The 24,461-nt window shown below is 36.8% G+C and overlaps 1 protein-coding gene across 9 annotated transcripts in view; it reads right to left on the bottom strand.

The window, feature by feature from the left end:
* The window catches only part of ULK4 (unc-51 like kinase 4), a 499,972-nt gene that overhangs the window by 438,369 nt on the left and 37,142 nt on the right, over nt 1–24,461 (bottom strand). For all 9 annotated transcript variants that reach the window (XR_011496460.1, XR_011496461.1, XM_044754392.2 and 6 more), the window contains 5 exons: nt 22,232–22,336; nt 19,694–19,754; nt 18,153–18,334; nt 17,237–17,283; nt 5,149–5,227 (listed from right to left, as the gene is read on the bottom strand). Coding sequence is in view for 7 of the 9 variants with exons in the window: in XM_044754392.2 (XP_044610327.2) it covers nt 5,149–5,227; nt 17,237–17,283; nt 18,153–18,334; nt 19,694–19,754; nt 22,232–22,336 (474 nt within the window). In the remaining 2 variants the exon portion in view is untranslated. The remainder of the gene's footprint in view (nt 1–5,148; nt 5,228–17,236; nt 17,284–18,152; nt 18,335–19,693; nt 19,755–22,231; nt 22,337–24,461) is intronic.

Raw genomic sequence — 24,461 nt, 5'->3', positions numbered from 1 at the left:
AGAGACAAGAACTGCCAGCCAAATGCTCTCGGGGACAGTAGCAGCAGCAACAGCAACTGCCGGGGGGACCAGGCCACAGGCATGGAGCTGGAGTGAGCTGAGCACATCACCCAAGGTGACTGACAGGTCCCAGTTACTGCAGATGCCTTCTGCCCAGATTTGAGGGAATTCCTACAGCAGCAGAACATACTGTCTCCAGTCAACAGCCACAGGAAGTCCCAAACACAAGGACCCCATAGCGGGTTGTGGGCAGCCTCAGCTCCAGCCTTGACCTCTGACCTGTCTTCCCCAGACACTATGCCACAAGGCACCCCTCCTCTCCAGACCTTCCATGACTTCTTACATAAACCTCTCCCTGATGATGTCTTACGATACCCAGGGGGAGCTGACCCTCTATACATGCATCATACAGCCCCAGGACATTTCTGAATATATAGGTCAGTCTTTCTCAGGAAATGTCCTACTAACATCTCAGACAGCTACCTATGATGAGATTCATTCAGGCTTGTTGCCCAACGCTCATTATTCACAATGCTATTTAATATTCCATTATATGAAGGTGACACACTTTGTCCATTCTACTGTTGACAGACACATGGATTATTTCAAATTTAGGGTTGTTACAAATAATGCTGGTAATATATACTCTTGTCACGTCATTTGGTACATTGGGTTACAGGGTAGTGGATGCTGCGTTACAGGGTAGAGACGTGCCCAGCTTTCAGAGATCTCGCCAAGCAGTTTCCCAGAGTGACTGCCCACTTACATCCCCCTCACCAGCATATGAGCATTCCTTCTGCTCAGTACTTTCACCAACATTTAGGACTGTGAGGCTTTTTAATATTTGCCAATTTGGTAACTGTCTTGATATTTCATGTTCGTTTTGATGTGCATTTTTGTGCTGTCTCAGCACTTTTAATATTAAATATAAGAATTTATATTGGCCAGACTTGGTTATTACTAAAGTCTGCCTTCAAATATCAGAGCAATCAGCAAATCTGTCAACACTCTTCAAATCTATCCAGGGGGCCGACCCAGTGGCCGCAGCAGTTAAGTTCGCACGTTTTGCTTCGGCAACCCAGGGTTTGCCGGTTCAGATCCCGGGTGCGGACATGGCACTGCTTATTAAGCCATGCTGTGGTAGGCATCCCACATATAAAGTAGAGGAAGATGGGGACAGATGTTAGCTCAGAGCCAATCTACCTCAGCAAAGAGAGGAGGATTGGCAGCAGGTGTTAGCTCAGGGCTAACCTTCCTTAAAAAAAAAAAAGAAAACTATCCAGAAAAAAAGTATGCATCCAGAATAAAATCATTTTTTACTATATCCACCACTACAAACTTGGTCCAAGTCACCATCACCCCTCATCTGACTACGACAGCCTCCTAAACTGGTCCCCCTGAATCTACCTTGCCCCTATTCTTGTAACTCAAACAGAAGCTGCACCAAGGCACTCCTTTGCTCAAAATCCTCCAATGGCTTCCCAACTCATTCAGTATAAAATCCCAAATTCTGACCATGGCCTACAACAAGGTTCTGCATAACCTGGCCCCTGGCTACGTCACTACCCTCATCTCCCACCACTCTCCCTCTTACTCAGGTCCAGTTACACACACCTCCTTGTCCCTCAAAGCAAGCCAACCACTTTTCTATCTCCAGTCTTTTGCAACCACTGTTCATCCTGTCTGGAAGACTCTTCCTCCAACTGAAGGAATCGTTGCCTCAATTCTTTCAGGTCTCTGCTTGGATGTCCCTATCAAAGGCTTTCTCTGACCAACCTATCTAAAATAGTGCCACTGCCACTCATCATTCCCAAACCCCACTATCCAACTTTAACTTTTTCACTGCATTTATCATCACCTAACATTTCATATATTTATTTATTATCTCTCTCCTCACACTAGAGCACAAGATCCATCAGAACAGGGAATTTTATCTGTCTTGTTCAACATCGGACCCCCAGTATCTACACAGTACCTTGTATATACACAGGTTGACAAATATTTGTTAAATAAAGAATGAAAGATAACAATGCCAAGAATAAAATAGATTATCAACGTCAAGAATAAAACAGTATCTATGAACTTCTTCTAGAACCAGATAAGAACCTGCTTGGAATGATGGCCCTACTGCATGTAACAGTGCTATGCCCATAATGGTCAATAAATGTTCAATTAGTAAAAGAACAAGAGAAAAATTGCCTTTTGTTGACCTATTCCCTTCTCTCCTGCCCTTTTAGATCTTCTAAAATAATACAGAATTTACTTCCACACTATTATTAATTTTTTAACGGTACGCATATTCGTTTTCAAGAATCTATTCTTTCCAGATTATGCTTTAAAACATTAACAGCTATAATCTGGACTTAAATTATCATGGATTCATTGTTTATACTTGTTTCTTTCTACAGTGCCTTAAAATTTGTTTTCTTAGGTAGACACTCAAGTCGCTTACTCAAGTAAATTTTTTTAGAAATGTTGGTGAAATTCAGGCTGAATCCCTGAATTTCTGAAAATATCTTTCTCTTGTCCTCACAAGCAAGCAACATGGTGGCTGTATAGGGAAATTTAAGGTCACATGATCCCTTAAATATTGTTTCATTTCCACTGTTTTCTGTATCTTCTAGCCTTTAGTGTTACAAATAAATTAAATGCAAATCTAACTTCACTTTTGTTTATAATCTGGTTTTTTGTTTTCTTTTTCTCTTTGAAGGTATATATTTCACCAGGATAGGTCTAAATGTGCATTTTTTTTTTCCAATGTTTTGCCTGACTTTGGTGAGACTTTCATCTAAAGACTTGAGTCTTTCTTCAGCTCAGGGTGAAATTTTCTTCTATTAGTTCTTTTTTTTTTTTAAAGTTTGGCACCTGAGCTAACATCTGTTGCCAATCATCTTTTTTTTCCTTCTTCTTCTTCTCCCCAAAGCCCCCTAGTACATAGTTGTATATTCTGATTATAGGTCCTTCTGGTTGTGCTACATGGGACACCACCTCAGCATAGCCTGACGAGCAGTGCCATGTCTGCACCCAGGATCCAAACCAGTGAAAGCCTGGGCCGCCAAAGCAGAGTACAAGAACTTAACCACTCAGCCATGGGGCTAGCCCATGTTATTTCTTTAATGATTGTTTCACTTCTGTTTGCTTTGATTGCTCCCTCTGGAAACTCTAGCATGTTTATCTTACACAAGTGCTGCCCAACACAAACACAATTCAAGCCACATAGGTAATTTAAACTTTTCTAGTAGTAACATTAAAAAATAAGAAGAAACATGTGAAACTAATTTTAATAATATTTTATTTATCCAGACAGATCTAAAATATTATAATTTGAAAATGTAGTCTATAAAAAAAAATTACAGGTGAGATACTTTACCCTATTTTTTCTTTCATTTGAGTCTTCAAAACCTGGTGTGTATTCTCCACTTGCAGCTCATCTCCGTTCACACTAGCTGCTTTTCAAGGACTCAGTAGCCACTTTTGGCTGGTGGCTACTATACTGGACAGCATAACAGATCTTCTGGAACTGTCTTCAATACCTTCTTAGTTCTGAATTTTTATCCTTTCTCTTTTTGTTCTGAATCCTAAGAGAATTCATCCAACTAATCTTCAAATTCACCACCTCAGCTTCCTAAGATACCCATCCTGCTTGAAACTGCAGCAACTGAACATTTAAGTCAATAGTCATCTTTTATATCTTCAGAGGCTCTCTCTTCATGGCACCCTGCTCCTGAGCAATCACTGCCTGTTCTGATTATCCAGGAATGTCCTCTGAAATCTGAGGACTTTGTCTTAGAATTTTCATCAAGTTCTCTCTCATCTCCTGCAGTCACTCTGTTTCATTGAAGGCCTTTTGCTCTGCGTTATCCTAAGACTGGATGACTCCACTTTGGAACTCCTAGGCCTTTTCCTCTGCCTAACAATACTGCCCTATCTGCTTGGTCTTTTATGTAAAAATCTAGTTTATACATCTCTGAGAGCCAAGTTGAGCACCATAAGTGATCACACAGATCACAATTCATTTTTCTTGGTCCCAGAAAGAAAAGTTTAGACTTAAGTGACATTTTCTTTGGTAGCTCAAAGATCTAAGAGTTTGCAGGGAGTAGGGATGGAATTATAGCAGAGGAAATGCAGTAAGCTTAAATTAATCTCCCATTCATGTCCACTCAGACAGCCCAGCAACTGGCTACCATACTGTATAGCACAAATATACAACAATTCCATCACTGCAGAAAGTTCTGTTGGACAGTAACTTGGCTAAACAATTCCTCTTAAAGCCCCAAATACCACACCACCAGGTGCTGGCTCTACAAAATCCCCTCTTCTTACCACTTTCTCCTTCCTTCATGAGTTCTTGCCCTTTCCCTAAAAGCCTTGGCTCTTTTCACCTAATTTGACTTGACACTCTCCTAGTGCAAGGAGAACAAAACCTATTACTAATTAAGTGTAACAGATATTTAACAAGATAGATAGTAGTTTTAGTATTCAAGGACACTCAAAAAGGCAGTACCATGGTAGCGTTCATGGAACTTGAATCACTAGTTAACTGAGAAAGGTTTCCCAGTATCAGTATTTGAAAGAAATAACTGATATTTGAAGATACCTTTAGTGCATGCATGGCCATTAAACATTGGGATATTGCCAGAAATAAGTGACAAATGGTAAGGATGAAAACACTAAATTCAAGATGAAAAGCCAAAAAAATTTTAATTTAAATTATGAGCTGTGTTTCAACTAGAAAATACATTAGTTATAATAAAACACTGAGTAGACTACAAAAAAACTAGTGAAACAAGCCTTTTCCAAAAATTATTGCAATAATGATGACTAGAGCCCACAAGCCTTGTAATGCCACCATACTACCTTTAATAAGAAAGTATGTTATAAATGAGCAGCTGTGTTTAAGCTTAAAGGTCTACTGAGGTTTTTTATAACAACTGCCACAATTCCACAAGGAAACTTAAGTGAAGGTCGATGAAAGCTGCATGTTCTAAATCACAAAGCCAAGAACAATCATTTCTGTTACTTACAACATTTCAGTAATAAAACAAATTACCTCAATATTTGGAAAATGCAGAATTTATCTGGATAGACTTTGAATTTGTGCAATAATAAAAGTCCTTTATAACTTCTAAAAAAAGAAAAAGAAATTACCTCAATAACAGGTGTATTTTCCTGGAGTTCAGTTGTGTGCGAGGCCAGTAAACCAATCACCCGAGCAATCTTGGCCCTTCTGTAAACGGAGAGAAAACAGGCTCTGAAGACGAGTTAGGGACCAAGGAAACAAACCCGTGGGTTACACTGCACAATTATAAGCATTAACATGAGATAAAAATGGAATATGTTGGAGGAGTACATGCTCACCGTATGTGGCCCAGAGAAACGCTCCTTTGTGGACATGGGGAGACATGAAGAGCAATGCCCTCTGCAGTACCATTAGTAATAGTAACAAAAATTGAACAAGTTGTACTTTAATAGTAAAATGGAAAGTAAAATTTTAAAAGGCCCTCACCATAGAAGGTCCTCACCATAGAGAAGGAAATAGAACTTAAACCCTTTTTTGTCTGAGTATAGTGGTATTTGGTTAAAGGTTTCTGTTCTACTTATTAGTAGACCAATGATTTCATACATAAGTAGTAAATAATTAATATCAGAGAATAGTTAAACATATGTATATATTCACTTTAATAGAAATTTTTACAATCATAAGTCTTATAAAGATGGTTCTAAAAATACCAGTTTTAGTGACATGTTTCTGTTTCATTATCCAGCAGAAAAAGAAGTTGATAAATTACTAAATATCACTTCAGGTGATTTGGAAAAGTTTATTTCACTTAGAAAATTAGTTTTGATAAGATTTCTTTAATTGGGGAAAAAAAGTTGAACATGTGAGTTGATGAGAACCACCCTCCCATTTAGTGATGCATGTTCTCTGGGCTCATCATTGTGTACATCAGCCAGAGAGCCTCTACTTTTCAGATTCTTAAAGTCTGCAGGACCCATGGAGGGAAACCAATCAGACAGAGAAGTATCACAGGGAAGTGCTCGTGTTGTCAGAACTCTAACAGGCAGAAATAATTCTCACGGATTTCAACACTTTTTGAATTAGACCTTCAAATCTCTTCTCATATACAGATTAAGACGTCCTAGGCATTTGTATGATTAGCATCATGACTTTGAATAAAAAGATTATACTTTAAAAGTGATCATTTTGAAAAAGATGAACAAACACATGGACAAAGAGAACTATTTAGTGGTTACCAGGAGGAAGAGGTGTGGGGGTGGGCACAAAGGGTGAAGGGGTACACCTATATGGTGACTGACAAATAATAATGCAAAACTGAAATTTCACAATGTTGTAAACTATCATAACCTCTATAAAAAATATAAAAGTTAAAAAAAAACACAAGCAAAAAGTGATCATTTGGAAAAGGATTTGGTAGGACATTGGACCAAAAGTTACAAGAAAAAGCTTCCAGTCACAGCTCTGCCACTCACCAGTTTTGTGACCACAGTCAAGCCAATTATACTTTAATTTCCACATGTGTGCAATTTAAAGAGACAGATGGATTATCCTCTATGTTGTTTCACAACAGTAAAACAAATGCTGATTATTAAAAACTCACTAATGAATTAGAGGATGCAAGGCAAACTTATTTATCTTGGTTCAAAGACAAGCCCACAAAACTTATGAAACACTGAATCAATTTTTCATTCTACAAAATTAAATAATGGTTACCAGATTTATTCAACTTAAAGAAAAATGTATTAACATGCTAATTAAATATTTTCCCAAACCTCACCAGAAACAATTCCTATCAGAACAAGAGAAAACATACTACCTTAAAACTCTTATAGTTTTAAATTATAAACTATCTAAAGTAATAATAACACTATTTCTCAGTTTACATGAAATATTTACATACAACTATATCCTATACACAATGCCCTCACAAAACCAGCTCTTTCTCATAATTCAGGTTTCTTCTTAAATGTCACCACTTCAGGTGCCCCCAATGACCCATCACAGTGTACCTCAGAACTGTCCCCATGTCCACAACAGCATCTAAAATTGCACTGGCCAATAAACCTTCACGCAATGACAGAAATGTTCCATATCTGCATTGCTCTGTATCCACCAGATACATGTAACTATCAAGCACTTAAAATATGGCTGGTGCAAGTGAAGAACTACACAAATTGATTATAATATTTGAAATTAGTTTTAAATTTAAATAACCACACGTGGCTAGTGGCTACCATATTAGACAGAGCAGATCTAAAATGTTGTAGCTACTCCTTCATGTGTTTACTTTATTATCTGTCTCCCCCACCAGCCCACAAGGTCCCTGAAGGCAGGGATCTGTCTTGCTCCCCACTGCAAGCACCAAGACGGTACCAGGCATAAAGCAGGCCCTCAATAGATGCTTGTTGAATGAATATGTCAATATAAAAAGCAAAGTAACTAAACACATTAGTAGGAAAGGAGCAGGTAAAAATATGATTACACAAGGTAAACAAAAGTGGAGCAGGATTTCCAAAGTAAATCTCAAAGTAGAATTTAAGGCTAAAATCATTAAATGAGAAAAAGATTCCTGTAAACTAAAAAAAAAAAATGACATGACCTACAAACGATATAAGCTGTTCATCATTACGCACCATACAACAAAGAATGAAAAGGGAACCTGATAGGAGTGGGCAACTTCAGTCTACTTCTCTCCCAAGCATAGCAAGAAGACCACAAGGAATACATACATAAAAGCATCCCAATAAAAAGTCAAAGTAACAGGCGTATAGATCAAACTCTACCATCTACAAACAGTGACCACCCTTACTCAATGGGAAGCTGTATAGGGTGCGTTTACGACTCTGGAATGAATGCCCTGGGCTCAGTCTTGTGGGGAAGGCAGTACTCATCCTTCATGTGCCTGGTTACCTCATATGTTAAGCAGGACTAACAACAATACGCACCTCATCAAGTTGTTCAAAGAATCAAAGGCACTAACCCATGTGAAGAAATTACTAGTGTCCAACATTTAATATCTGCTGAATGGGTTAGCTAATATTATCACATTATTTATTACATTCATGACATATTTTTTTAAACTATTTTATATTAGATCACAAAGACAAATTCATGGAATTCCCAAAGGCATAAATTATATAGGAGACATTACGATATGATAAAAGTGAAGTAAAAATATAAACCAAAAAAGCCTAAGCGCCTGTAAATTTAGAAGCACTTCTGTATACCTTATTCATCAAATGAAAAATGAAAGTCTGCATCAATCACAATCACGTAAGCAACACAAGTCAAAACTCCAGAGATTTTTTCCTGCTTCACAATAGCTGACTGGACCCTGACACCCACCTTTCTGTTCCCTCAAGAGTCTGCTAAAAGAAAACACTGTTCATAATTAAATCATAATTAGAAACAGAACAAAGGGCTGAAAGCAGATCAGAATGTTTGAGGAAATTCCAGATGATATACATAGATGGAATTATATTGACAGAGAACAAATAGAAGAAATTCCTGTCTAAGAACCACAGATAAATATATATCTTCCCAAAGAAGCCCCAGAGACTTGAAATAAACTAACACAGAAGCAAGGATGAGCCACAGGACAATCATCAGATTAGAGAACTGCACAATGAACTGGTGAGCCAATGCGGTCCTGCCTCCTTCCCATCTCCCTCCTTGATAGAGAAAAGCCAGCAGTCCTGCCCTCCAGAATAAAAACAGAAAATTATTCCTACACTGAACAATCTACCCTGGGGTGAGATACAGGTGTGGATGTGGGGAGCAGAGACTGTGGTCCTCCACACCAGCTACTAGAGCAGGGAAAGCAGTTAATGCAGAAAAGCCAGCCCCTCCCCAAAGAAAAACCCATCCTGGCAATTGAGGAGGCCTCCAGGCTGCCCACCTGCTCTTCAGCCAGCTAGACTCCCAACATACAAGTCAACCACTCAACAAGCATCACCCACTCACACGCCAGCCCTTTCCTTTAAAAATGAGGTTGTTGGAAAAACAGAGAAGTACAGAAGAAATTTGTATTGTCAACTTCTATACTGATCAATTTAACCATTTATTCATAATATAAACTAAGTACCAAAGATCACCAAGCATTTGAGGAACCAAGAGCATTAAAGGACCATGATGAGAAAGAAGTGACCCATGCGTTAGAGATAAGAATAGAATTTTCATAATCTTAATGTTTAACCATAACATTAGTCATAACATTTAACCCTAAATTCTGTTCCAACACAGTTTTTTGTTGGTTTTTTTTTTTGATGAGGAAGATTGTCCCTGAGCTAACATCTGTGCCAATCTTCCTGTATTCTTGTACATGGGATGTCAACACAGCATGGCTTGACGAGCAGTGTATAGATCCGCACCCAGAATACGAACCTGCAAACTCCAAGCACTGAAGCAGAGTGTGTGAACTTAACCATTATGCCACCGAGCCAGCCCCCAAAACAGAATTTCTATAATCCTCTAATTTATCCTCAAATTCAAAAGTACATTATAGACCAAATACATGCAGCTAGGAAAAAGGACCAACTAGAAAAAAAGAAAATGCACAAAAATTGTAAAATACAATTGTTGAAATAAAATAGAGATTCTTAATAACAAAATGAGCAAGGATAAATATCAAGCTTGAAAGCTCAAAGATAAAATTAGAGAAGGGCAGTAAGAGACAGAGTTTGGCAGTTCTTCGAAAGGTTGAACACAGAATTAACATATGACCCAACAATTCCACTGCTAGGTATGTACTCAAAAGAAATGAAAACATATGTTCACATAAAACTTCATATACAAATGTTCATGGCAGCATTATTCATAATAGCCAAATGTCAAAACCACCGAGTGTCTATCAAGAATGGATAAGCAAAATGTGGTATATACACACAATAGAATATTATACAGCCATAAAAAGAATGAAGTACTGATGCATGCTACAACATGAATGAACCTTGAAAACATTATGGTAAGTGAAAGAAGCCAGTCACAAAAGATCACATTTTGTATATTTCATTTATATGAAATATTCAGAATAGGCAAATCTATAGACAGAAAGTAGACTGGTGGTTTCCAGGGACTAGGGGGATGAGGCAATGAATACAGGGTTTCATTAGGTGATGGAAATGTTCTGGAATTAGATGGTAGTGATTGTCACACAACTTTGTGAATATACTGAAAAGCACTGAATTGTACAGTTTTAAAAAGTGAATTTCCATCAAATCAACAGACTAAAAAAGAAAAATCACATGATCATATCAATAGATACAGAAAAAGCATCTGACAAAATCCAACACACATTCGTGATAAAAATTCTCAGTAAACTAGGAATAGAGGGAAACTTCTTCAACTTGATAAAGACTATCTACAAAAATCCTACAGCTAACATCACACTTAATGGTGAGAAACTCAAAAATTCCCCACTAAGATCATGTACAAGGCAAGAACACGGACTCTCACTACCACTCCTTTTCAAAATCATACTGAAAGCTATAGCGAATGCAATAAGACAAGAAAAGGAAATAAAAGGTATACAGATTGGGAAGGAAGACACAAAACTGTCTTTGCTTGCAGATGACATGATTGCCTATGTAGAAAATCCTGAAGAACTGAAGGGGAAAAAAAAAACTCCTCGACCTAGTAAGTGACTATAGCAAGGTGCTGGACACAAGGCTAACATTAAAAGTCAACTGCTTTCCTATACACCAGCAATGAACAAGTGGAATCTGAAATTAACAACACAATACCACTTACATTAGCGACCAAAAAAAGGAAATACTTAGGAATAAATCTAACAAAATACATACGAACTCTTTATGAGGAAAACTACAAAACTCTGATGAACAAAATCAAAGAACTAAAGAAATGGAGAGTATTCCATATCCATGGATATGAAGACTCAATATTGTCCAGAAGTCAGTCCTTCCCAACTTGATCCACAGATTCGATGCAATTCCAAACAAAATCTCAGCAAGTTATTTTGTAGATACTGACAAACTGATTCTAAGGTTTATATGGAGAGGCAAAAGATCCCAAAACAGCCAACAAAATATTGAATGAGAAGAACAAAGTTGGAGGACTGATGTTACCTGACTTCAAGACTTACTATAAAGCTACAGTAATCAAGACAGAGGCATTGGCAAAAAATAGACAAATAGATCAATGGACAAAATGGAAAACCCAGAAACAGACTCACATAAATATAATCAAACGATCTTTGACAAGGGAACAAAGGCAGTAAAATGGAACAAAGATAGTGTTTTCAACAAATGGTACAGGAATAACTGGACATTACATGCAAAAAAATTAATCTAGACACAGCTCCTACACTTTTCACAAAAGTTAACTCAACACAGACCATGGAGCTAAGTGTAAAATAAAAAAATTCTAAAACTCTTAGAAGACAACATAGGAGAAGACCTAGGTGACCATGGATGTGGCAGTGACTTTTTACATGCAACAGCAAAGGTGTGATCCATAAAATAAACAACTGATAGGCTAGACTTCATTAAAATTAAGAACTTCCGTTCTGCAAAAGACAACATCAAAAGAATGAGAAGATCTGCCACAGACTAGAAGAAAATATTTGCAAAAGACATGTGATAAGAGTGTTTTCCAAAATATACAAAGACCTCTTAAAACTCAACAATAAGAAAACAAACAACCTGATGAAAAGTTGGGCCAAAGACATTAACAGACGCTTCACCAAAGAAGATATTACAGATGGCAAATAAGCATGTGAGAAAATGTCCCACATCATATGTCATCAGGGAAATGCAAATTAAAACAACAATAAGATACCACTACACACCTAGAAGAACAGCCAAAACCAAAAACACTGACAACACCAAATGCTGGCATGGTTATAGAATAACAGGAACTCTCATTCACTGTTGGTGGGAATACAAAATGGTACAGCTACTTTGGAAGACAAGTTTAGTGACTTTTTACAAAACTAAACATACTCTTACCACACAATCCAGCAATCATGCTCCTTGGTACTTACCCAAAGCAGTTGAAAATATTTGCTCACATGGATGTTAACAGCAGCTTTATTCATAATTGCCAAAACTTGGAAGCAACCAAGATGTCCTTCAGTACATTAATAGATAAATAAACTGTGATACATGCAGACAATGGAATATTTGGTACTAAAAAGAAATGAGCTATTAAGCCATGAAAAGACATGGAGGAACCTTAAATGCACATTACTAAGTGAAAGAAACCAATCTGAGAAGGCTATATACTGTACGATTCCAACAACATGACATTCTGGAAAAGGCGAAACTATGAAAACAGTAAAAAGTTCAGTTTTTGTCAGAAGGATGAACAGGCAGAGCACAGATTTTTAGGGCAGTGAAAATACTCTCTCTGATACCATAATGATGGATGCATGTCATTATACATCTGTCCAAACCCACTGAAAGAGTGAACTGTAATGTAAACTATGGACTTTGCATGATTATGATGTGTACAGTTAGATTCATCAGCTGTAACAAACGTACTGCTCTGGTGGAGGATATTGATAATGGGAGGAGGCCACACATGTGTGGGGGAAGGAAGTACATGAGAAATCACTATACCTTCCCCTCAATTTTGCTGTGAACCTAAAACTGCTCTAAAAAAATTAATTAAAAAAAGTGAATTTTATGATATGTGAATTATATCTCAATAAAAGATAGTGAGAAAGCAAAAGAAAATGAACAGTCAAGAGATATGAAATCCTACACCCATCCTATAGGAGTTTCAGGAGTAGAAAACAGATGAAACAGTGATGAAGAAATCATAAAAAAATAGGAAAGCTAAAGAAAGGCTGAAGCATCTATTAGACCAACTGCCAAAGCAAATTAATAAAAAGAGATAACTGGACACATTCTAGTAAAATTTTGAGGGCCTGGAACAAAAAGAAACATTCAGACACTGAGAAACAAAATCAAACTAGTCACATATAAGCGGAAGAAAAAGATGGGTTGGCTCCTGAGTCTGCCAGAGCTTCAGTCAGCAAAGGAGAGAGAGCAAAGTCCAAGCATGACCCTAGGGCGCAAGGTCTCATTCAATCCCTTATGCCTGAGCCCTAAAACCACAGAGAGAAAGACTCAAGAAGGCAACAACTCCAGAAGTAACACCTCTGAGAGATCCTCTTAAAAGAAACTACCAAATAATTAAATCTAATCAACCAAGAGGTAAAGTAGAGCAAAGAATTCACAAATGGAGAAATCGTATTTAAAAAATTGATGATGAACATTTACTTCACTTTATTCAAGTAATATTTGAAAAATTAGAAAAAAACAGAAAAATCCTTTTTAAAATTCATATGAATCTCAAGGGACCCCAAAGAGCCAAAATAATCTTGAAAAAGAAGAAAAAAGTTGGAGGTCTCACACTTTCTGATTTCAAAACTTCAAGATATTGTGGTACTGGCATAAAAACAGATCTATAGACCAATGGAATAGAATAGAGAGCCCAGAAATAAACTCTCATATATATGGTCAAATGATTATCAACAAGGGTGCCAATACCATTCAGTGGGGAAATGACAGCCTTTTCAACAAATGGTCCTGGGAAAACTGGATATACATGTGCAAAGAAATGAAGTTGGACCCTTACCTAACACCATATACAAAAATTAACTCAAAATGGATCGAAAACTAAATGTAAGAGCTAAAACTAAAAAACTCTTAGGAAAAACATAGATGAAAAGCTTTATGACACTGGATTGGCAATGATTTCTTGATAGAACACTAAAAGCACACGGAACCAAAGGAAAGAAGGAAAAATAGGGTTTCATCAAAATTTACACCTTTTATGCATCAAAAGACACTATCAACAGACTGAAAAAGTAACCCTCAGAATGAGAGAAAATACTTGTAAATCATATATCTGATAAGGGGTTAATATCCAGTATATATAAAGAACTCCTACAAATCAACAACATAAAACAAACAACCCAATTAGAAAATGAACAGATATTTCTCTAAAGAACATAAACAGATGACCAATAAACACATGAAAAGATGTTCAACATTACTAGTCATTAGTGAACTACAAATCAGAACCATAATGACATACGGCTTCACACCTATTAGGATAGCTACTACAAAAAAAAAAAAAACCAAAGGGAAGTAAAAAACAAGTGTTGAACAGTATATGGTGAAATTGGAACCCTCATGCACTACTGTAGGAATGTGAAATGGTGCAGCTACTGTGGAAAACAGTATGATGGTTCCTCAAGAAGTTGAACATAAGATTGCCAAATGATCCAGCAACTCCACTTCTAGATATATACCCAAAAGAACCAAAAGCAGGGACTCGAACAGATATTTGTACACCAGTATTCACAGCAGCGTCATTTGCAATAGTCAAAAGAAGAAGCAACCCACATGTGCATCAACAAATGTGTCACATACATATATGGAACATTATTCAGCCCTAAAAAGGAATGACATCCATGCTACAACATGGATGAACTTTGAAAACATTAAGCTAAGTGAAATAAGCCAGACACAAAAGGACAAATATTGTATGAGCTCACTTATACTAGGTATCTAGAATAGGCAATTCAGAGACAAAAAGTAGAACAGAGGTTACTAGGGCCGGGAGGACAAAGAACAGCGAATTACTGACTAATGGGTAAGAGCTTCTGTTTGGGATGATGAAAAAGTTCTGGAAATTGATACTGGTGATGGTTGCACAACACTGTGAATATACTTCATGCCACCGAATTGTACACTTAAAAATGGCTAAAATGGGGCCAGCCATGGTGTCCTAGTGGTTAAGTACAGCATGCTCTGCTTTGGCAGCCTGGATTCAATTCCCAGGCGCAGAACTACACCGCTCTGTTAGCAGCCATGATCTGCTGGCAGCCCAAATACTAAAAAACAGGAAGACTGGCATGGATGTTAGCTTAAGGCAAATCTTCCCTAGCAAAAAAAAAAAAGGTAAAATGGTAAATTTTATGTTATGTATATTTTACCACAAAATTTTTTAATTAAAATATCATGATTGTATGTGAATTATATCTCAATAAAGTTCACTGGCAAGGGTTATAAAATTTGATAAATATCCACTGTTGAAAGTTCTAACAAAAGGTGATTTTTATACACATTGACTGGAAATGCATACTGATACAGTATTTCTAAAATGCATTTTAGCAATTTATCAGAACTCACAAAAATATTTATTGCCTTCTACATTTGTTCTAATTCTATGAATCTGCCCTAAGGGGAAAAAGTAAAAACAGATAGGCACAAAGATTTAAGCACAAAAATGTTCATCAGTATATTGTTTACAATATATAATACTATCCAAAAATAGGTCATGGTAAATAAAATAATCAGACATTCACAACATAGTTTTAAAAAGCCATACCTTAAAAAAGTATCTTAGACAAATAATTAATGGCATTAAAGATACATAACATGTTATAAGGGGAAGAGAAACTTATAAAATTATGTCATGCTATTCTATTTTGTTTTTCTATTTGCTGAACAAAGCCAATAAAACTACCCCCTTCCACAGTGATTATCCCCCTGCTACGTGAAGGCCCCTCACCTCATCATATGCTATCATGGTGATACAACCTGGTCAGAGACCTCACTGGAAGGAGGGTGTTTGAAAGAAGAGAGAGAGAGTAAATGAAGGCTCCATGCAGGGGACTTCTCTACCTTACTATTTATCATTTTCCTCAAATTAAAACTGTTTCACAATTAAACTTCAATGAATACAATAGCAAAAAACTTTAAAGACAGTACTTGGAAAGGATCAAGAATGTCTCTTTTTAAAAGGCAGCAGGGGGCACCCCATTCAAGGATATAACAAGTTTTAGCTAAAGTGTTAGATTTTGTTGGTTGATTTTTAATGAGCATACCACAAACCTTCTCAAAGTTTTACATGCTAAAACTACCTAAAAATTCTATTTTGCAATGCCAGATTTTACCTTGAGAGAGTAACAGCAGAAGATGCATAAGAACAATTGTCCAAAAAAGCATTTTGTTTTTTGTGATTTGTTTTTAGGAAGATTAGCCTAACACCTGGTGCCAATCCTCCTCTTTTTGCCGAGGAAGACTGTCCCTGAGCTAACATCCGTGCCCATCTTCCTCTACTTTATACGTGGGATGCCCGCGTGGCTTGCCAAGCAGTGCCATGTCTGCACCCGGAATCCAAACCGGCAAACCCCAGCCGCCGAAGCAGAATGTGTGCACTTAACCACTGCTCCGCCCAGCTGGCCCAAAAAAACATTTTGTGAACACCTGTTGTTTCCCCCCATTTCACCAGCATGGAAGAATAATTACTATCTTACCACTATCACATTTCACAAAATCCCTTCAAGTTCATGTTTTCATGTGCTTCTCTTAACAATAATACAAGATAAGCAAACGATAATAACTACAACTTCTACACCCCCAACATATACTAAGCACCCACTAAGAACCAGGCACTGTGCAAGGTATTTCATATACTCATGTCATTCAAAATTTAATTATTACTAAAAAATCTATGAAGTAGACACACTATTCCCATTTTACAAATGAGAAAAACAAGGCTCAGCAGTTAAAGCAATTTGCCCATAGGGCAGATCTATGATCGACATCCAGGTCTGTCAAATCTAAAGCCTATACAATGTCATCATCCTACAAAGACTTCCCAGGAAGCTAAGACTCGGAAAGAGGCAATCATCTGGCCAAGTCTAATTGGCAACCAGAGCCCAGAACCTTCTAACACTGTATCTAATGTGCTTTTCACTAGGGCATGCTGCCTCCATAACAAGCAAGTACACGTCCTTCCACCAAGAGCTTACAGATCATGATCCCATTAAATTTTAAATAACGTCATAAGGAAGCAATGCACTACATAAGGGAAAGATACAGTGGCAAGAGAAAAAGCCTTAGGAAGCGTAACTAAATTAAAACACAGGGATCAAGGGTAAAGTATCTGATAAAGAATACTCAAAAGAATAACAGTTAATAACATTTCCAGATGAAGTTTATATAATCCTAGAATTATATTTATAATATTCTAATTTTATAATATAGGATAAGGACTATTTTTAAATTTTTTTAAGTTTACAAATGATGCCTATAAAAATTGCCTATTGTTTCAGAGTTATTGTTACTTCAGAATATTTTATGATTAAGTATTTAGGTCTATGTGTTTTTGATAAATATGTATAACTACTCAATAAAATAATGAAGAATAAATTATTAAAATATAAATGTTACTTACATATCCCAGTTTGGAGCTATTCGCAAATGCTGGATTAGCAATTGGAACTAGAATGAAAAATTAAGATGCAGATTTCATTCATGAAACAACAGAGAAAGTGACCGCTAAATTAACAAATCAGACCTGCATACAACTGAAATGTGAATCCCGCATCGAGGAGATAATTATTACAAAAATGCCAAAGCCTGAGTATATGAATAAGATAAAAATAAAAACCAAGAACAGTACTTTCAGTTTCTCCTGCCCAGTTATAGTCCCTAAATGCACCCTACCCCTCACCGAAGAAATACACACCAAGTACCAAAAAAGCAACTTTAATACTATCCTGAAAGCCAATGAACTTAAATTTTTTCAAGCCAGTTCCCAAATGAGGTCCTACTATGGAAAACACCCCAGACCACTGTAACTCCTCTCTGAGAATAACTTCAAAAGATCTGTCAGATCCTCACGGTTTACCGTTGAACCAAGACAGTCCAAGAAGTAACATTACCAGGGGAAAAAGAAAAAAACGTTTCAGAGACTCAATATCTCCCTTCAGTGTCACATCAGAAACCTTGGAGTTTACCAGGTTGACCCAGGAAAGGAGCCCTTATTCCACATGGGCAGCTCACTCCAGGAGCTGATGAAAGGTCTCTGTCTCACAATTTCAGATATGAAAAATATCTTACAATTATTACAAGTTAACACAAAACGCAAGCTGGAGCTACAAAAGAAGTTCGAAATCACTGTCTACACAACTGCTTCCAGTCCTAGGAATTAAACAGAAGACAACTGTGGCAAACTTATAATCTTGATAAATCTTTTTTTTTTCATTTTAATTAAATGAAATTAATATTTTAGTACTTGTTTTAATCTCTATAGAAATCCTGCATGCTGCAAGGACCATGAAGGAGTCTTGTCTTCACAATTTACCTACCAGTGGGGAATGGAGGAGCCTGGTGGCCACCTCCCTGTGACTGGCCACCACACACAGATAGCAAAGGAGATTCAGCTTGGCTCGGGCGGCTCCCGTGCTCTTCTCAGCAGAGTCGATCTGAGAGCAAACTTGTTGCAAAAAGTCATTCCAATCTTGGTCTTTGAGAAATACTAATTTATCCACTGAAGAGGAAAGAAAATATTAAAAGTGAGTACCATGTGAAAAAATATTGCTGAATAGATTACATGAAAAATAAGATGGAACATAGAATTTCAATAGTTAAGGTGAGGACAAAGAAAATCATGACTTCACAATGCCAAAACCAAAAATACTCCAAAGTTGACACTGTTTTCACTTAGTCTTCTATACTCATCTCTTTTTCTACCCGAGGAGACTTTTTAACTATGTCCATGGAAACTATGCTGAAACAAGAAAGCAGATGCCTAAAGGAGAATTATCCCGAGAAAGTACCAAAACACAAAGTTAAATAAAATTGTATTATGAACAAAGAAGATAACCTTGCAAGAATAAAGCAATCTAGCCTTAAAATATTGGAAAAGCCAAAAATTTTACAGTTGTTAAAAGGTTCCAATGAAATTAGTGTTAAACATAACCAGGTTAATATGACAGCTGAAATTATCTGGGGGTCCTACCCTCAAATCCCTACCCCAACAATAGGCAAAAACCAGGAAACGAGATGCCATCTAGAGGTAACATAGTTTCGGCTGATCTCCATCTTTAAACAAAATAACGGGTAATAATAATTTCCTAAAATAACTCAAAGCAAAGGGGAAAAGGGAAGGAACATTATTTTGAGATAACAATCCTCTAGGTTTTCCCAAATAGTGATTCTACTTGACACAGTTTATTAAAATTTGAATATATTTTATTTTAAATTTACCTTAATTTGATTTCAAACCATAGATTCTACTCTAGTTGTGATGAAAGTTTTTCTGAATATAGTTTAACAGCTTAAAATATAACTTATCAAAGAAAACACATCAAAATTTAAGGTACGAAAAAATTTCTGATGTTCACCCTAAGAAGTTCCATTAGGTGAAAGGAAATGTAACAATCCTTCTTTAAGTATCTCCATTCACACACCAGCCCCACAAATGTGAACCATCTGACCCTGTTCTCAACTGCCCCCCCTCGCTCAAGTAGAATCTCGATTCTCCACTGTGGTCTCCAACCCTTTGCACCCACAAAAGCACCATAAGTGGAAATTCAACTGGCTCTACAATGGGAAGGGCAGGAGAAAGGCCCACCCACTCAACAAGAAAACTCACCAGCTTTATAGGAACACTCCCACCCACAAGAATACAGGGCAGCCCAGACTCAGCTGAGTAAGGTCAAAGGCTGGCACAAATGGATTACTGGCTGCTTTTAATTTACAAAACACTGCCCCAAGAATATCGCCAGTTAGCAAGAAGATAGGAATTTAGCTACTCATAAATCAAATATTCCATTTGCTATTAAATTTCATATTTGTATCTGTCTGCAAAGGGCCTACCTGTTTGATAAGCCCTTTGTGATCCTACCTGAATGTACTGGTAGATGCAGTATTTTTTGATCAAATTTAATTGGTGGTTGTTTCATTATCTGTGGTTAAAAAAAAAACAAAAAAAAACCTTTTGAGATGCCTTTTGAGACAGACATCTGTCTCCTGATATATCTCCTTTATCAGATTATAACTCAATGAGGACAGAAAAGAACACTGTAAAATGTCACCAAAAAGAATGAGAATTCAATGGTGCCCTTTCAGATTAAAATATGCAAATATGGATAACAATTTATAAACATCAAACCATTTCAATTGATACCTGCAATAAAACAAAGCTTCATGGAAAAGAGTCACCCCATCTTGGCTTACACTTAAGCTAACTTACCTCTAAGTTAGAAATTTAGTCATTCAACAAATATTTATTGGGTACTGCCAGGGTGAGGTACTATGCAAAGTGTTAAGAGGGATAGAAAGATAGAAAAGACATGATCCTACTGTCAGAGAGCTGGTACTCTGGTTAATAAGACAATCATTTTTTAAACAATTTAAAAAAGTATTTAAGTAACAATGCAAATCGGGCATGATATACTTACAGACAAAATATTTCACAAAGAGAATTTTTTTTTAAGTATCAGAGAAAGCAGCAAGCACTTTAGGCTGACGTGGTCAGGACAGGTTTATGGAAGAGGCAGAAGGTTGGCTGAGGTCTTAAAGAACGGGTGGGACTTGACGGTTGACCTAGAGAAGACACTGTCCCAGGAAGCTGTAACAGCCTGAACAGGAAAGTACACAATTTTTTTGAGGAAAGTGAAGAAAACAGGTAAGTTGGATCCATGAGTTTGGAACAGCCAGGTACTCCACCCTGAGTTTTTCAATAAAAAATTCAACCATCATTTCTATGTCTAACTTCTCCAGAATCCCTCTATAGAGCATTTTTAAAACCTTTGCCGCTAGTATGCTTGGCAAAAATGCATAATCTCATTCTAATCACGAGAAACCCTGAGACAAGCCCAAACTGAGGGACATTCTAGAAAATACCTGACCAGTGTACAAAACACGTGACCACTTCAAAGTGTCAAGGTCACGAAAGACAAGAAAAGACTGAGAAATTACCCCAAGGCCATGAAAGACAAGGACAGACGGTAGGAGAGTAAGGAGTCATAACAACTAACTGTACTGAGGGATCCTGGAGCAGAAGGAGGACACGAGCAGCACAAACTGGTAAAGTTCAAGTAAGTTCAGTAACTCACACCTAGAGTATACAACTAGGTACTGGGGGGCTTTGGGGAGAAGAAAAAAAAAGATTGGCAACAGATGTCAGCTCAGGTCCCAATCTTTAAAAAAATAAGTTTGGTAGGTTAATTAATAGCACTGTACCAATGTTAATTCTCTGGTTTCGCTAATTCCCTGGTTATGCTGTGGTCCTACGAGACGTTAACATTAGGAGAAGCTGGGTAAAAGGTATTCAGAAACCCTGCTATGTTTGAACCTTTTCTATACATCTAAAATTAGTTCAAATAAAACAGTTAAAAAAATAAAAACTGCTACTGGCTGAGGTTTCCACAACTAAGTATGGTTATAAGGAGAAATAGAGAGAGAATATGGTCAAAAGATATCACAAATTGTTCCAGAAGGTCCACTGGGAAAATGCCCCATTACACATTAAATTTGCCATATTATACCATTACTCTGCCAGAGATCTGAACTTATAAAAAGAATTAGCTCCATTATGAAAAATAGCTGGGTGATCTATAGTAAATGTTGTCTATCTAGGAAGTAAACAGACAGCCAAGAAATCATTTGCTCTAAACTAATATTCTCCAATGAGATGAGAGGAAATCGTCATAAATTAAGAGAGAAAGACATTTAAGAAAAAAAAGCAGGAAAATTAAAATACAGAATAGGTAGTGAAATGTGAGTACGTGATCAAGAGAAAAACAGAGGGACTGAGAAACCAATTTTCTTTAAGGAGAATATTCACCATCCCCTAGTAATACAGTACTACATTCCAAAAGACGCGAAGCAACAAAAATCACACTAGGTTGGAAGTACACTGTGAACCACGCCTCCCCAAGCTCCCAGTGTCTCCCCACTGTCTACCCTGCAGTCCTGACAAGCTGTGACAGGGTAGGGCCTCTGTGTGATCTCTCCACCCACTCCAGCCTGGTGAGCAGTGCTGACTGACAACTGCCTTCCTAACACACCAACAATTAGAATATTTGGAGTAATTCACCTAAGTACACATGGAGAAACGAAGGGACTGAGGGCAAAGGGCTGAGGTCTAGAAGTCAGCGGCCACTCCTCAGGCGATGGACTGATAAAAGGCAGAGAAAATGCGGAGGAGGAGGAAAACTCACCCCTCCAGTGAAGTGGAAAGCAATGTAGGAAGAGGAGAGGGTTACAGACAGGGTGGGAGTCAGAAATGCAGACATGTGGCACGAATGAAATAAAAGCAGACAAGAGGATCAAGAAAGAAAATTAGGCAAAGAATATCCGGAAGGAAAGTATCACCCAGATTTCTGCCCTCAGTGTAGTCTAAGACTCAGCCCTCAGTTATTAGGGCATCTTTCTGCACCTTCGGATTGTCGATAATTGGGGTGATGACAAGATCTGAGTCTGTGTAGATAAGCTCTCTCATCTGGGATTCGAGGTCCTGCTGACTGAGGTGTCCACTTGTAATCTGAAACAAAAACAAAAATTAGACTTTGTTTCTGTGAGTAGTGAAGGGCTCTAAAAGACTGAGATAATAAGATGCTGAGTTAAGACACCAGTGAAAAAGGTCACCTATATCAATGTACCTCAACTGCTACTCAAAACACTTTCACAGATAGTCTCATTTGATTGTCATAAAAATCCTAAATCATATGTATCATTATTCCCATTTTTATAGATGAAAAACACAAGGCTCAGGGAAAGTAACTGACTCGCTCATGTTTACCACAAAGTCTGGTTAGGACTGGAAAACAGATCTCCTATAGCTTGATGTTCTAAACTATGATGAGGTAAATCGGTTTTAAAATTATCAGCATGGTTTTTAATCTCTTATCCACCAACTCTAATCAATTTCTTTCTGCTTTACAGAATATTAAATATAAAGTTAAAATTATAGCATAAAAAATTTCAGAGTAAAGTACTGACCTGTTACCTAAGTGCTCAACATCTCTATCTTTATAAAGCCTAGTTAGAGTAGAGTTGATACGTAACAAAGATGAAGAACTAGCTGTTGGCTTTCAGTTATTCCTCTGAGACATTTCCTTGTGCTCTCGACAGAACTTTTATTCCTAGTGCAATGTCTCAGTGTTTCGCATCACACAAAAAAAGGATTTATGCATTGAGAACTTCCAGTGAAACACTGACCAGCAAACTAAATATAACAGAAGACCTGATCAGTGAAGTAAAAAATGAGAAAAAGAAATTATCCAAAACTGAGGTAGGGGCATGGATAAAGGAACAGCATAATCAGCAAATAAAGTTCCCAGAAGCCAAGACCACCCCTTTGCAGCTCAGCAGACGGACATACAAAAAAACACATGAAGAATAAGTAAGCAGGAAGTTTGTAAAAATCTTTCTTTAAAGATGCTTACAAACATGCACTTTCAAGACAGAAAGACTTGAAAGAAAAGCCAAAATAAATCAACTGAAAAATTATTAAAATAATATAAGAATTAGTAAGGTAGACTAATTAGAAAACTTATACATAAAAATTAATTTCCTGTATATAAACTGAATGGATGTACAAATAACAGGTTATAAAAATGAAATATCCCATTCACAACAGCAAAAAATAAACAGAATAAAATGCTCAGGAATAAACTAAGTGATCAAAAATTGCAATGAGATCTCATTTACTAAATGAAATATTAAGTGTAAAATTATGTTCCCTTGTTTGAAAATGAACATATATGTATAGAACCAGAAGTGGGAATGCCAAAATGTAATCAGTGGTTACTCTGGGTAATTAAATTATAAGTCGTTTTTAAATTTTCTTTGTTCTTATCGACATTTTCCAAGTTTTCTACAATTATTATGGGATTTTTGTAACTGAATAAAAAATTATTTAAAAACTATAATATAAACTCCCTTATAGTACTTAAATAATTAGTTTGAAGATTCTCGATTACATACACTCCTCTAAAATAACCACCTGTCAGAAGAGATTCAACATCTAACACATTTCAGAATGCATTTTTCACTTTTACACTAATTTTCCATATCACATACAACCAAACAATTTTTAGCAGAGTGAGATTTAATTATAATCCATTTATATTTCATTTCAACACAGGAATAAGTTTCACATGGTCCAAATGTACTTCACATTACATAAAAATTACAGTAACAACTGAAAGCAAGTATATCTATCAAACAATAAGTATAACAAAAGATAACTTGGAAAACCTTTTTAATTCAAAATATTTACACATTCAAAACAATTATGATTGAAAGAAATTACAGACCTAAATAAACAGGAAGACATCCCATGTCCATGAGGGAAACCTTTTTACCTTGTTAGGATGGCAATACTCCCCAAACTGACCCACAGAATCAATGCAATTGCTATCACCATCCCAGCTGGCTTCTTTGCAGAAACTGACAAAATGATCATAAAATTCATATGGAAATGCAAGGGACCTAGAAGAGCCAAAACCACTTTGAAAAAGGACAAAGTTGGAGGAATCATACTTCCTAACTTCACAACTTACTAAAAAGCTACAGTGATCAAGACAGTGTGCTACTAGCATGAGGAAAGACAGATCAATGGAATAGAACTGAGAGTCCAGAAATGAGCCTTCACTTTTACAGTC

This window comes from Equus asinus, chromosome 21 (assembly GCF_041296235.1).
Source record: "Equus asinus isolate D_3611 breed Donkey chromosome 21, EquAss-T2T_v2, whole genome shotgun sequence".
Classification (NCBI taxonomy): Eukaryota; Metazoa; Chordata; class Mammalia; order Perissodactyla; family Equidae; genus Equus; species Equus asinus.
Note: the sequence above shows the minus strand (reverse complement) of the source record. Positions and strands in the feature narration are given on the sequence as shown.